This window comes from Ovis canadensis, chromosome 5 (genome assembly GCF_042477335.2).
Source record: "Ovis canadensis isolate MfBH-ARS-UI-01 breed Bighorn chromosome 5, ARS-UI_OviCan_v2, whole genome shotgun sequence".
Classification (NCBI taxonomy): domain Eukaryota; kingdom Metazoa; phylum Chordata; class Mammalia; order Artiodactyla; family Bovidae; genus Ovis; species Ovis canadensis.
In genome coordinates this window covers 84383290-84398290 of record NC_091249.1, presented here as the reverse complement: position 1 = coordinate 84398290, position 15001 = coordinate 84383290, and the positions used below count along the sequence as shown (strand labels likewise).

At 50.8% G+C, this 15001-nt stretch overlaps 2 protein-coding genes and 1 long non-coding RNA gene across 6 annotated transcripts in view; 2 read left to right on the top strand and 1 right to left on the bottom strand.

Moving 5' to 3' along the window:
• Positions 1-2403, top strand: part of CCNJL (cyclin J like) — a 65368-nt gene extending 62965 nt beyond the window's left edge. For all 4 annotated transcript variants that reach the window (XM_069592536.1, XM_069592534.1, XM_069592537.1 and 1 more), the window contains one exon: positions 311-2403. In XM_069592536.1, coding sequence (XP_069448637.1) covers positions 311-725 — 415 coding nt within the window. In that variant the 3' untranslated portion in view covers positions 726-2403. The remainder of the gene's footprint in view (positions 1-310) is intronic.
• A 6378-nt stretch (positions 2404-8781) lies between these two features.
• On the bottom strand, positions 8782-14792 carry FABP6 (fatty acid binding protein 6). Its single transcript, XM_069592532.1, has 4 exons — positions 14677-14792; positions 13381-13556; positions 11566-11655; positions 8782-8906 (listed from the first exon to the last, which is right to left on the bottom strand). The coding sequence occupies exons 1-4, from the start codon at positions 14741-14743 to the stop codon at positions 8853-8855; spliced, it is 387 nt and encodes a 128-aa protein (XP_069448633.1). The 5' UTR covers positions 14744-14792; the 3' UTR covers positions 8782-8852.
• Positions 11167-15001, top strand: part of LOC138441481 (uncharacterized) — a 39305-nt gene continuing 35470 nt past the window's right edge. The window contains exon 1 of the long non-coding RNA XR_011257363.1: positions 11167-13583. This is a non-coding gene — a long non-coding RNA (uncharacterized lncRNA). The remainder of the gene's footprint in view (positions 13584-15001) is intronic.

Genomic DNA, 15001 nt, shown 5'->3' with positions numbered 1-15001 from the left:
TCGGAGCTTAAACTCCACACTAGGGGCCACGTAGTGCCCTGAAAGTTATCGTCTGCAGTGTTGACCGCCAAGTGGGGGCAGTGCAGAGGGTCTGCATGAACAGCTAGGTTAGTCTTGCAGGTTGCTGGGCTTTTGTGGAAAGCAGGTCCAAACTGAGATCTGGGGCCTGGGTTTAGTCGGAGATCAGCCGAGGCAGTGAGCACAAGCCAGGAGGGGCCAGCAGCACATGGGTCGCATCCCACGCAGCAAGGCAGGTGACTGGCGCTGCGGCCTCTGGCCTCCCACGTCTCACCCGGTCCTTTCCTTTCAGAGCTTATGACAACGTCCTCAAGGATGCCGTTGCTGTCAAGAGCCAGGCCTTGGCAATGGTGCCCGGCTCACCCACCCAGGTGCTGTTCCAGCCATCCGCCTACCCGGGCCTCAGCCAGCCGTCAGCGACGGCGCTGGCCCAATTCCAGGCCCCCGTGCAGGACCTGTGCTTGGCCTATCGGGACTCGCTGCAAGCCCACCGCTCGGGGACCCTGCTCTCAGGGGGCACCAGCTCATCCCTCCACGCCCTGTACCCCACCCTCCAGCCCCTGGACGTGTGTCCTGTGCCGCTGCCCGCGTCCTTCAGCATGCAGATGGCAATCGCAGCCGAGCCCAGGCACTGCCTCGCCGCCACCTATGGGAGCAGTTACTTCAGTGGGGGTCATGCATTCCCCGCAGGCTGTTTTGATAGATAGGGCACCTTTAGCCACCCAGGGAGGCCTTGGAGACCCGGGCAGAGGAAGAGGATGCTGACCAGGGGAGCCTAGCCCAGCGAGGCACCTGGGAGGGGCCATCCCCACAGAGAGCCTCAGGGCCCTTGAACAGAGCGCGTCTGTGGTCTTTTTAAATAAAACTGACCCGGAGCAAAACAAGTAATGACATACCTCACCCGAGAGCATTCCTCTGGAAAAATGTCTTCCACTTGTGGTTAGGGTGCAGGAGGGTGGCTCAGTGGCCCCCTCTGGAGAGGGGCCCAGCGGGTTGAGGAAGACTTGGGAAGAGGCCAGGAGGCTGGAGACTGGATGCAGACCTGCAGTGCACGAGCACCTCCAGGTTTTAACATCAAAGACGCCTTTATTCTTTGCTGATGGCAGCTACAACATTGAAAAGGGGGTGGCCTGACATGCTCTCAGGAACCCCAGTAGATGCCATCTGGCTCCATCCACAGGGGCCTGGGTATGCGTCTGCCTCCCGAGACACAGTGAGCAGCTGTCTTGATTTGTTGTGGAACCTAAAACCTTCTTCAGCCTTTTAGATGTTTCACGTGTTGCTGCTTCCCAAAGTGACCTAGCTTTCTGTTCAGTAAGATGTCTTGTTTACATGCTATATCAGGGATTTTGTGATACTTGAAAATTGCTTTGGAGAAAAACATTGGTGATTGCTACACTGCTACACTGTCCCATGCTTGAGCTGTAGGTTTTAACCCAGCTTGGGATGGACCCCTGATTAACCACAGAGCTCCCTTTTGCAAAAATGTATGGTTGGGGAGAACCACTTTCCAAGCTCTCGGTTCCAGAAGATTCCACATCTTGGATGCTCTGTTCATCTGTAGAACTTCGATAACCACCCAGAGAAAAAAGACTGTTGAAAAGTAGACAAAGATTTAACACCAGCAACCCCCACCTCCCTCCCTCCACCGCATGCTTCTAGTGCATGAGGTTAAACCCAGCCTTGGCCTTGCATTTGGCTCAGAGCAAAGGATCATAATGTGGAATGTATGCCTGACGCCAGCTGGATTTGGGGGCGTGTGGGGTCTGTGACACCACTGACAGCCACCGATGGATTGGATCAAAAGCCGGTATTTGGGTCTCTGCAGTGAGAGGGCTCTCAGGAAGACTCTTGGAACCATGTGCAATATGTTTTTATTTTGACTCACGGCTTGTGCTCAGTGTATTTTCTTTTTTGGTTGGTTTGGGGTCAGTGGTCACATTGTTCATCCCGTGGGACCGGGAGGTGCAAAGAACCATGGAAGCGTATTTTGGTTTGTTTCCTAAAGAAGAACCCATTTTGGTTTTCTTGACTTGGTTGCCAGTCTAGGAGACTGGCAGAGGGACTGCCGGAAGTCAGATCCGAAGGTGGTTCTCGGAGCTGATGGGAGCCTCAGCACGGAAGCTGAGTGAAAGAAGAGCCTGGACGCCGGCACGGAGGGGTCACATTGTCACACTAGCATAGGAAAGTGCACGTTCGTTTGTTTTCTCTTTTTCCTTGCCAGCCTCCTTCTATTTATGTGCAACTGGTTTGGATTCCGAGTTACTGTGTCTGTCTTTTCTGGGTCTGGCCATTTGTGAGGGTCCCACCCCAAATAGAGCCTCACAGCCAGCCCAGCCCAGAGAAAAAGTGGTCCTGCAATAAATACATCACCTATTTGTGGCCTCTCTGGGTTCTCTTCCTGGCCTTCTCTCAGCTAGCCCTCCCTCTCTCTTCCTCGTCAGCCCCGGGGATTCACACTGGTACCCAGAGGTTGTCGGGGAGGAGTGGGTGACTGCAAGAAGAGCTCCTGCCCTCTGAGCTGGGGCTACGCCTCCCTGGGGCCTGGGCTGAGCTGCAGAAGTCAGTCCAGCACCACCACCGAATAGGCAGGGCTCTATAGAAAAACAGAGCCCATTGTATATATAGTGAGAGTGATTTATTCTAAGAAAATTGGCCAAACATTGTGAATGCCTGCATTGGGGTCAGAGCTAAGGTTCCACTTCCTCATGCCCTCTAGATTAAAAATCCATCTCTCCAAAGCCATCTGTTCTGTCATCTGAACACTCCTCTCTGCTGCTGCTGCTGCTAAGTCGCTTTAGTCGTGTCCAACTCTGTGTGACCCCATAGAAGGCAGCCCACCAGGCTCCCCCGTCCCTGGGATTCTCCAGGCAAGAACACTGCAGTGGGTTACCATTTCCTTCTCCAGTGCATGAAAGTGAAAAGTGAAAGTGAAGTCGCTCAGTCGTGTCCGACTCTTAGCAACCTCATGGACTGCAGCCCACCAGGCTCCTCTGCCCATGGGATTTTCCAGGCAATAATAGTACTGGAGTGGGTTGCCATTGCCTTCTCTGACACTCCTCTCTACTAACCCCTTAATCAGTGATTCTCAGCAGGGCTCATTTTTGCCCTCCATGGGATTTTGGCAACGTCTGGTGGTCACAGTTGGGAGAGGGGCATGGTTGGTATTTAGCAGGTAGAATCCAGGATGCTGTTAAACGTCCTGCAATGCACAGGACAGTCCCCACAGTGAAAAATGGACTGGCTCCAAATGACAACAGTGCTGTGGTTGAAAAACTTTAACCCACAGAACACCTTCCAATGAGGTCTCTATCATCCCCCAGGTCCCTTTCATTACCCCTTTAATTTTCATCATAGCTGTTAAATCACCTGGAATCATCTTGTTTACTGAGTTTGATGGCTGTGCCCTAAACCACCTCCAGCCAATAAAATATATAGATACTTGTAGATAGTAGTGCTCATCACCCAACTGGCGTTTATTATTTGCTTAGTAAAGCACTGTGCTAAGGAATTCGTTCATATTTCCTATATAATCGTCCTCATAAGCCTCCAAAGTAGGAACTATTATCAGCTGTTATCTTACAGACCAGAAAAACGGGCACAGAGGAGTTCTTTGCCTAAGGTCAGGTGAAGGAAGGAGCCAGAATTCAAGCTCAGGCAGCCAGGAGCTGCCCTGCCACCCTGAGGTGCCTCAGGGGTTTTGGATGAGTGCAAGGCTCCCGCGGGCCATCCCGCTCACCTGCTGGAGAAGACATAACAGAGTAATGGATACGGGTTTGTAAAAGGGTTACCAGGCATTGGTGCTCCTGATTGACAGGGTCCCAGGGGGTTCTTAGAGCATGCTCAGTAGCAGACAGAAATGGTTTTGCACAGCTGCCGCAGGCTAATATGATTTACAGCTCCATCTGCCTGCCTCCAACAGGCTCTTGACCTGGGAGGGGATCCTCCAGCCTCATCTGTGAAGGTGAAGATCTGAGATCCTGCTTGGGGCATTCCCCGAGCATCCCCTGGCAGGGACCCTACCTTTGGGCTGGTTCTGGCAATAGCTGGCACTGAGTTCCAGTGAAAGAATCTTAGCAGCCTCATTAATCTCATTCTCTGTTCCTTAGGGAAGCCGCTTGTGACAAATTTGAGCAGAAAGGTCATAGCGCTTAGCAGGAGTGTCAAATCCAAAGGCCCATCAGGATCAGGCAGGTAACAGTGAGTAGATCAGCTGGATGACTGAGACAGTGTGAGATGGTGGGGACTGTTGAAGCCTGTGTTCCCCTGTAAGGGATACGGCTGGCTTTTGTTCATCACTGACTAACTATAGCCTTTCAGGGATGTAAGGTGTATATTGCCACAACTTCAAATTTTCAGAGAACCTGAAAGTCTACACTTTCTAGGAAATCTAATTATTTGTAATTTTAAAAGCTACCAAAAAAATTGTAATGCAATAGAAGACCAATGAAACACATTGGTGGTTAGGGAGATTCTTAGCCTAAAAACTTACAATTTCTGGTGTGTAGACAAGAACATTGGACCTAAGAGGTGGAAGATCTGAGTTTGCCTGCCTTTAGCTAGGTGACCTTGAGAAGAGCTTCCTCTCTCCTCTGAACTTCTGTCTCATCATCTGTAAAGGTGGGAACATTGTCAGGCTGGGCTGCATTTTAGATTTATGATAAGAAAGCATGGAATATATGGAATCATTATCCAACAGTCCATCCTTTGAGGACTCAAAAGTGGACCACTCCTTTCTGAGGGGTGCTGCTGCTCAGATGAGCCCCAGAGCTTCACCTCCCTCCAGCCCAGCTCTGTCTTTTAAGGGAGAGGAACAGTGGTCAGCCTTCTGCTGGCCCATCTCCAATGAGTATTTCAGGTTCTGCCCTTGCCAGAGCCACAGCAGACAGCATATACTAGAAGTCAGAATTTCTGCTACCCCCTGGCTGTGCAGACATGGCAGGTCAGTCCCCTTTTCTGGATCTCAGTTTTTTCATCTGTGAAATAGGAGGATTGGGACTGGAATGATCTGCAAGGTCACACCTGGCTGGACAGCACTTTAGAAGAATTACAGCTTCCTGGTCTTCATACCTAAAGTGTCCCATTCTGTAGGTCTGCATTTGGGCCTGGGCTGCCCTTTTAATATGCCCCCGAGGAAATGTGTATGCATGTCTGGATTTGGTCTTCTTGTTCTAGAAGCTCTGACCCTGTGTATGCCCATTCTACCAGTCAAACCACCCATAAGGATCCTCCTGTTCAGTGAGCATTTACTGTGTTCCAGGCCCTGTACATGACACTTTCCTCATGCTCTCTTACCCCCTGCTCCTCTTTTGTTCTCTCAACATCATGACCTAGCATTATCTACAATCACAGTTTTTCAGGTGATACTGAGGTTCAGAGGCCCAAGGTCTCACCACAGGCAATGGTGAACTGTTTTGCACTTAGATGTGCTGGACTGAGGAGCTACGTGGCCTCTGAGTTGACCCCCCCAATCCCCCAGAGAACACATCCACACCCACCCCAAGGCCCAATCACTCCGGATTTCACCGGTCAACCACCTGTCCCGCCCCCAGCATACGTGCACACCCAGGGGTCCCTGGGACCACAGGTGCGTGGTAGAGCGCCACCTAGTGGTGGTCTTTAAGGCTACTTTGAGAAGCTCCTGTTAACAGCAAGTGAGCTTGGTGGGAGGGAAGTGGTTGGTAGCGATGGCTCCCAAGGGTCAGGGTAAAGGAGCACCTTCAACCGTGCAGCAGAATGGGGATGCACATCTAACTTTCATGGATTTTCACCCGTGAAACGCCTCTACCACCCAAGAAGGGAAGGCTTTATTAGCTGTTTTACACACGGACAAGATAAAACGCTGAGAAACACCGCAGCACGCCCGCATGTCTCACGCGTGAGTGGAGGAGACACTCCTGGCGCTTTCATCGCACTGGCTTGAGAATGGTGGTGCTGATGATGGAGGGGATGGTGGCCATTTCACAGTGGCTAGTTACTTCGTAGCGTGACAGCTCTTCCTAGGTAAGTGCAGTTTTGATCCCCACCGACAGGTGAGGAATCTGAGGCTCAGAGAAATGGATGCACTTACCCCAGGCGACACAGCTTCTAGGTGGCAGAAGAGAGATTTGAACCCTCGCAATGTGACTCCGGAGTCAGAGCTCTTAACCTGTGTCCATTCTTCTGGGTGAGGAAACTTCTTTTCCAAGATGCCGGTGAAATGGATACCTCACCCCATCTCACCTTACTCCACTTACTCCCATAAAGTGGAATTAGAACCTGAAGCCTCCATCAGCCGGTGATGCCCAGCCCCACATTTCTCTCAGGAGACTTGCTCAGCTATGTGACCTTAGATAAATCTCTTCACCTCTCTGAGCCTTGGTTTTCATATCTGAAATACAGAATTTAAACTAGTTGAGCTCTGAGGTTCTGTTCTCTGAGTCTGTGACTCTATAACACTGGCTGCAGTGTTTGAATTTGTTCTTGAGTCGGTTACCAAAACAAAAACAATCTCTCTCCTCCAACTCTTCCTTTCTCTTCTACTCTTTCTCTTATCCCTTCTCTTTCTCTCAGTTTTCCACCTAGTTGTATTTAACTCTTATTTAGAGACTTATTATCCAAGCTCATTATGAGTAATTATTCAGTCTGAACAGAAAACAGGAACAGCGCTAGTTTAATTTAATGCTTTTCTAGTTCACTTAATTAGCAATAAGTCTTGGCAAAATGCTGGAATTCACAGGGTCCTGACTTGGTGGGTGGGTAGGGGAGGCTGAGTGCTGTTCTTGGAAAGAAACAAGTTTCAGGGCACACTGTGGGAGGAGGCAAGGGCTGAGCTGCCAGTGAGCTGGGCTGTGCCATCTGTCCAGGCTGAGGCAGGCTCCTGAGAGTGAAAGACTGTAGATTACACAGGCTGCAAGTACCTGAGGTCAGGTATAGCATAGCGCTTATTAAGCACCTGTTGTATGCCAGACTCTCTAGTAACCACTAACCTGTTTCTGTATCTATCTATGAGTTTGTTTTATTTTGAAATCATGTGGACCACCAGAAAAGTCTTTCTCCATCTGACTTAATATAATACCTTCAGGCTCTAGGGCTTCCCTTGTGGCTCAGCTGGTAAAGAATCTACCTGTAATGCGGGAAACCTGGGCTGGGAAGATCCCCTGGAAAAGGGAAAGGCTACCCACTCCAGTGTTCTGGCCTGGAGAATTCCATGGACTGCATAGTCCATGGGGTCGCAAAGAGTGGGACACAACTGAGCCACTTTCACTCCACTTCAGGCTCCATCGATGTCGTTGCAAATGGCAGGATTTAATTTTTTTTTATGGCTGAATAGTATTCCTGTGCGTGCGTGCGTGTGTGTGTGTGTGAGAAACATCTTTATCCATTCATCCACTGATGGACACTTAGATAATTCAGTTCTTAAGGAGGGTGCATTCTTCTCTTGTCATGGAGTCCTGCAGGCATTTTGATGAGGGAAGGAGAGAGTTTCCTGTTTGGTGCTACTGGCTATTGTACGGCTCTTTCCCTTTTCACAGAGGGAGGCCTAAGGCTCACAGCTTTGACAACAGAATCCAGCTCAAAGTCAATATTGTTCAGCTTTGACTTTTTTAAATAGTTTAAATCTATTTATGGAAAATGATGATGGCTTTCCATGTATGAAAGTGATATAAAGTTTCCTTTGTAGTAAAAACAAAAGAATTGTCCTGGAGAAAAGTATGGGGTGAAAAAGAAGTCAGGGTGAAGCACTGTTCTGGCGGTCCACTGGTTAAGACTCCGCACTTCCACAGCAGGGGGCACAGGTTTGATCCCCAGAGCTGAGGATCCTGTGTGCAGTGTGGCATAGCCATTAAACAAAAGGGAGAACAACTCAGGGTGGCACCGAGGGAAGACGAGAATGAAAAAATCCCATTCGAGGTCAGGGATGATCTATCCAAGGGGCAGGCAGACCCCTCTCCTCCTCTCCATGCCCTGAACAGACACCGCGATCAGGCAGGGACATTTGCTCAGTCCAGGTGCGGCCTTGGAATCCTCCCTGATGCAGAGGTCCAGGCACCTACCTGAGGGTCAGAGTGACCTTTATGATCACCTTTCCCATCCCACTGCAGCCTCTCCAAGTTCCTCCCTGGCCCCCCATCCAAGCCCTGCTAGTTCAATCCATGACGTTTCAGTTCCTGCCTGGCACACCCATAACCCCTTTGTCATCTCATGACTCCCATTTCTCCTCAGTCCCTCATTGGTCCTCCTGGCCCTCTCTTGTACCAGTGGGTAAACTGAGGCCCAAAGGAAGGACTCCGCAGTGAATGAGCAGAGACCCCAGCCATGCTGAAGCACTGCTCCTGGCTGGTGCATCCATCCCAGCGTCTGCGCAGCCTCGGCGCCCAGCAGCAGCGAGTCCTGCCAGGGAATCACCAGTCCTGCCCCTCTGCTTCTGATACACTTTCTTGTGGCCCATCTGAGAGTCAGTGTGTCACCCCTCCAGGGGGACATTTGTCTCTTGAGAAAGAGTGATCTCTCCACCCTGAGTGTGGGTGGCAGGTAGCGGCAGGGACCACAGAGATGTGCCCACCATGCCTCTCGAGCACCATCTGTGCCCTTTCTCTGGGGCCAGGGGTCTTAGGTCCACACCTGTCCACACCCCAAGTCTCTGTGGTGACATGGGGCCCACAGGGACCTCAGGGCCAAGGTGTGGCCTGCACAGCCATCTGCAGGGGTTTCCCATCTCCACCAGCCAGAACTGCCCCAAGACACTAGAGAACAAAGAGAGGTTCTGGAACGAGCAGAAAGTCTTGTTAGGCCAGCTTTATTGATACGGCTTTATGGCCCCTGCGGAGCCCTACCCGCCAACTCAGGCCAGCTCAGGCCACCTTCTTGCTCACGCGCTCGTAGGTCACGCCTCCAAGGGTGGAGACCTGGAAGAAACAGCAGGAACAGAGGGAGTCAGTGCAGGGAGCCCAAGGTGACCATGGGGCCTAGGGAAGGTAGACTGGCCTCTAGTCCCAGCCCTGATGGGAGTGAGCCCATGCACCGCTTCTCTGGGCCTCTGGTTCCCAGTTTGTTGCAAGGCTCACTCTGTTCACTTTTATGTGGCCAAAGTGCTAACATGTTGGCACGATGTGACTTTCCTTGGGATAACCTTCCACTCATCCATCCATTTCATTTCACCCGTGCCAGTCACATTCCCCCCAACACTGAGCTTGCCCCATTGTACAGATGAGAAAGCTAAAGGTTAGAGAAGTCAATCACCCCTCTAAGGAGGAGGGCCACGCTCACCCTGTATACCATTTAGCATTTATGGGGCCCCTGTGCTCAGTGATGAGGACATACAGTCTCTGCCCTTAGGAAGTGTAAGGTTTTGTGGAAAAGGCTGGAAAGAGGATGCTGTTCAGCAGAGGCCCACTGTGTGCGGCACCCTGGGCTCAGGGCCAAGACACGCTGTCATTGATGTGCTCATTGCATCAGTTGGTCCTGATGCCCAGCAGAGGAGAGCTGCTTTCTTGTGGGAGGGGACAGGTGGCAAATGGAATTTTGTGGAAGCAGTTTAGCCCAAGGACAGCAGTACAGTGATGTGTGATTTTCATATGGGGTGGATGGAGGATGGAGCGGAGGGGGAGGCCAGGGCTCTGTCTAGAGGAGGAGTGATGAGAGAAGGGGTGCTGGTGGTGGGTGGAGGTGGGAAGAGGGATGCTCACAAAATGCATCCCTGTGGGTGGAGAAGGAGGAAGGTGTCCAGGATAATTCTGGGTCTCCAGAGATGGGAGGACATAGCAACCAAGACAGCTTCTCTCTGCTACCTAGTCTGTCCATGTGCATATGTGTGTGTGCATTCTTGTGCCTGTGTGCGTGTGTGTGTGTAACAGCCATGAGCTCTGGGCACTGCTCACGCTGTACAAGCTCCATAGTCAGGTGCCCCCCCCAGGAATTAGGAAACACTTGTTTCTTTTGGGAAGATGAGTTCTCCTGTCGGGCACAAGTGTGCTTCATTCTGCCCTGGATTCTCCTTGTACCCCTCACAGGCTCTGCCCTGGGTTCTTCCTGCACCCCTCACAGGCTGGGGAGCTCTGCTTCTGGGAGTCAGTGTCCTCTAGCTTTCACCAGATTCTCCAAGAAGTCAATTTCTGTCCAAAAAACAATGCTCGTGCCTGTGCTTAGTTGCTCAGTTGTGTCTGACTCTACGACTCCATGAACTATAACCCGTGTGGCTCCTTTGTCCATGGGATTCTCCAGACAAGAATACTGGAGTGGATTGCCATTTCCTTTTCTCAGGGGGTCTTCCCAACTCAGGGATGAAACCCTCATCAGCTGCATTGGCAGGAGGATTCTTTACTGCTGAGCCACTGGAGAAGCCTGTGCCATATATATATATGCGTGTATATGTGGGTATACACATGTGCACACAGACATATTTTAAAACACTATAGTTTTTTTCTAACTGAAATGAAGGGAGGGAAAGAAGACCCATGGCCTGGGAAGAGCAGGCAGAGTTTAGAAACCAGCCAATTTCATCTGCCTCCCCCACAGACTAGCTGTGTGGCCTTGGGCAAGTTGCCTATGTCTCTGAGCCTCTAAGGCTTCTCTGTAAAATGGGAGTAATGTGAGGGCATTGGGCCTCCGGAGCCATGTGCTGCTTTTCTCTAGACTGGACTTGGGTGAGGAAACAAGGAAACGGGGAAGAGATTGCAAGATAGAGAGGAATGAGGGTGGCAGACCCTGCCTCCGTCAGTACGTCCTCCTGGAGAGGCTTGGGGAGGACAGCCCCGACCTCCCCTGGGGGGGACTCTAGCCCAAGACATAGGCTCACAAGGAGGAAATGACTGACATGTAGAAGCATCTTCCTTTTTCTCGTCACCTCACATCCATTTCCTTCACCTAGGGAAACTCTGGAGCCCCCAGGGGAAGAGTTGGATGGGGGATGGAGCACCTCCAACCTGTGTTTACTGAGAACCCGCCTGCCACTGCAGGAGACACAGGAGACGAGGGTTCAATCCCTGGGTCAGGATGATCCCCTGGAGGAGGAAACGGCCTGTGGGAGGGGTCAGTCCACAGGTGTGAGTTGGCCCCGCTAACATTTTTTTTTAAATCTTTTAATTAGTTGCCAATATTGGCTAGTCTGGAAATTTCACTTTAAGTACCAATTTCCAGCTTCTCTTGAAACACCAGAAAATACAGCATTCAGGGCCTGAAGTCCCTCATGGAAGTGAGGGAGTGGCAGCTGTGTTTGCAGGGCCCACCAGGACTCCCTGCTTCATTTATACTCTGGGAAGTCCAGACTTGTGCCCCTGAGGTGGCTGAGTGCGGGCACTGGAGTCTGGCGCCTAACACCAAATTCCTGCTCTGTCAAGAAAGCTCTGTGCCCTCTGGCCAATCTCTTAGTCACCCTGTGCCTCAGTCTCCTCACCTGCCAAATGGGGATAAAAATCCTTACCTAACAGCGTGATTGTGAAGGTCAGATGAAGTCCTGTGCATCCAGCGATCAGCACAGAGCCCATGCCTCTAAAGCCAGCTTCCCAGAGGCCCGCCTCTCAGGGCAGAACATCCTCTATTTTATGTGGGAACCAGCAGGACACTTACCTCCACCAGCTTGCCATCCACAATCTCTGCAGTGTGGTGGTAGTTGGCGGAGTCCACGACCACCTTCCCACCCTCCATCTTCACGGTGACCTGAAAGGGAAGCAAAGGGCAGCCTGAGCTGCAGAGCCCCCACAAATGCAGACCAGCCCTCGGGGGAATGGACCTGCCTCCAGCCCCAGCAGCCCCCTCTAGGAATTAATGTGTCCTATATAGACTTGTGATGCTGCAGCCCATGGGATCGCAAGGAGCTGGACACGACTGAGCAACGGGACACCACCACCAACAAAGACATGTGATTACATACATCCAAAGACACAGATAATCTGTGCAAGTCACTGGACCTTCCTGTGCCTCAGTTTTCTCATCTCAGTGATGGGGATAGTACTTGTACCTACTCCATGGGGTTAGTGTGAAGATTAAATGATTTACTGTCATATATGTGGGCTTCCCAGGTGGTTCAGTGAGGAAGCAAAGACTCTGCCTGCCAATTCAGAAGGGGAGGGTTCGATCCTGAGGTCAGGAAGATTCCCTAGAAAAGTCAGACGTTTCTGAACAGTCACACATGATATGTGTATGGTGCTTAGAGCAGCGCCTGGCTCCCTGCTGAGCACTCCTTGTTAGCTGCAGAATCTGTTAACGATCATCATTATTAAGTGATGCTGATGTCATCCAAGAGCGTTCATTGCAGCCTTGTTTGTAACAGTGAACAACCTAAGTGTTCAACTTACGTTATCCGCCAGTCAATAGTTTAAATATCTATTAATGAGGGGATGCTGACTAGCATTTCCATACTGTTGGACACTATACTACCATTAAGAAAAGAATAAGGCAAGTTATTATGTGTTGAAACTGAAAGATACCGTGAGAAGTTGTTAAATTTTTAAAATACCCAAGTGGCAGAATATCAATATTATGACTGCTTATCCTCCTCCCCTGGCAATCTGAGGAGCAGAGTACTTGGTCAGGGTTGGGGGCTACAGAGGGGACATGGGCTGGGTGGAAGACCTGAGGGGCCATTCTGGGTAGGAAGGGGATAAACAGCCAACTTTCGCTTCTTTGCTACCCATGATTGCCGTTTCGAACCCAGATGAGTCTAGTTCTAGGGCCTGGGCAAGATTAATCTCTAGGTCACACTACAGGCAGCATAAAAATGTGTTTATGCTCTCTGGAACCAGACTGCCTGAGTGTGCAGGCCCAGCCTTGCTGTGGGATCCAGGCAGCTATTTAATCACATGACTCAGCCCAAATCCCCCATCTGTAAAGTGGGGCAGTAGTTATAGCGACCTCACGGGCTTACCTGCATTAAGATGTGGGACAGATCCAGCTAGTGTCCGGGATATATGTGTGAAGGATTCGGCAGATGGGAACAATTTTTATCATCATTATTGTGTCCATTATTGATGTATCATTAAAAACCAAGAATGGCTAAATTGCCAAGTAACTCAAGCTCTTAATGCTGTAGACTAGACTTGAGAAGAAGGGCATCCCCGGTGGTGCTAGTGGTAAAGAACCCACCTGCCAATGCAGGAGACACAGGAGACCTGGATTTGATCCCTTGGTCAGAAGATCCCCTGGAGGAGGGCATTGCAACCCACTCCAGTGTTCTTGCCTGGAGTATCCCATGGACAGAGGAGCCTGGCAATCTACAGTCCATAGGGTCATAAAAGTGTTGGATGCGACTGAAGCAACTTAGCACTCACACACAGACTTGAGAAGAAGCCTCAGCTTAGGGAGCAGCCCCAGGGGACTTGGTGGGAGCCAAGAAGTCAGCCAGAGGCCTGGGGAAGGAGGGCGGGGTAGCTAGCAGTCTCTCACCTTGAACTTCTTGTTTCCCACGGTCTCCATCTCGGTCTCCTTGCCAATGGTGAAATTGTTGGAAATGGAGTGGCCCCCAGGGTAGTGCTGGGACCAGATGAAGTTCTGCCCGTCCTGCTGTATCTCCGAGATGACCTTGAAATTGCGGCCCTTTTCAATCGTGTCGCTGGAGAGCCCTGGGCCCGGGAACACAGAGTGACTGTGTAAGAGCTGCCTACAACCTGTGGCTTTGGGCATGAGCTTGCTTCACCCATGGCAGGTTAGTTTGACAGTCAAGAGCACAAGCCCCAGTTCTGTCATGAGCCATGTTGCTTGGGCAAGTTACTATCTCTCCAAGGCTCAGAGTTTTCATCCACAAACTGAGAATAATAAGGCCCATTTCACAGGACTGTTGCAGGGATTAAATGACAGTGATTATGCCTGGTAAAACTCCTGGCATGGAGTTGACAATAATAGCTGCTCTTCTATACTATACTAGAAATTTATTACCGTACTACTAGAAAGTAGTATGCTAGAAATTTCCCAAGCTTACAAAGTCCTAAAATGAATGAGACCTGCAAGGCTGTCTTCTAATGCTCTTGTTTTACAGATACGGATCCCTGAAACTAGACTGTTGTAGGTAAAGCCAGGTCCCTGTTCCTTCAGGGCCAGTCCCAGTACTTGACTCAGAAGGGCTCTTTCCTCCCCATGGCCCCAGGCCCCTGCTCTTGGGGCCCCTCCGGCTGTCCTCTGAATCTAGACCGCTGCAATGCCTCACACTTGGCTGACACACCAAGATTTCTGCAGGATTCTCAAGTCCGCTGTCTCTCTGGTTCCTCCCAACCAGTGTTACAAATCGAGCTGTCAGAAGAGTGAGGTGTTTGATCTCCAGCCATGGTGCCTAGCACTGTAAGAGGCCCTTGTTTGCTGAATGACGGCATGAACGAGTAGCTTGTCAACCCTGGTATCTATGTTCCCACCCCTTTGTCACCTCTCCCCAGGCAGGATGTGGTGACATCACTCGTCATCTTATCCTTGGCTCCTGGGGGGGTCTCATGACTTCTGGCACTGATGCGTAACTGTGAGCCGTTCTTGCTGAAATGCCCCATCAGTAACATTAGGTTCGCCCATGCATATAGCAAGCATTCAATAAATGTTTGAATGAATAAGCCAATCAACTCTCCATCTCACCCATTACTAGATTTGTGACCTTGCACTAGTCACTCAGCTTCTCTGACCCTCATGGATTTTGGGTTCCCTGTGCAAAGCTGGCTGTGACGCCCAACCCCAGGAAGGTGCTCTCGGGAGCTCACTCACCCAGGCGCTTCATGAAGTCATCATAGTTCTTCTCACTCTCAATCTCGTACTTGCCAGTGAAGGCCATGCTGCTGAAGAGCTGGAGCCTCAGGAGCAAAGGATGAGAAGGAGGAGCTGTGGTGCTGAGGGGCCTGGTGCCTCAGCTTATAAACCCTCCTGGATGCTGAGGCTCAGCCCCAAAGTCACCCCACTTCTTCCCACCCATGAAGAGGAAGCACTTACAATTTTATGATGTGGGCAGGACGTGGAGGAGCAAAAACCCTGAGGTTATTCACCCTGGGGACTTCCTGGCTGGAATCCCATTACCATTGGCAAGGCTAGGGAT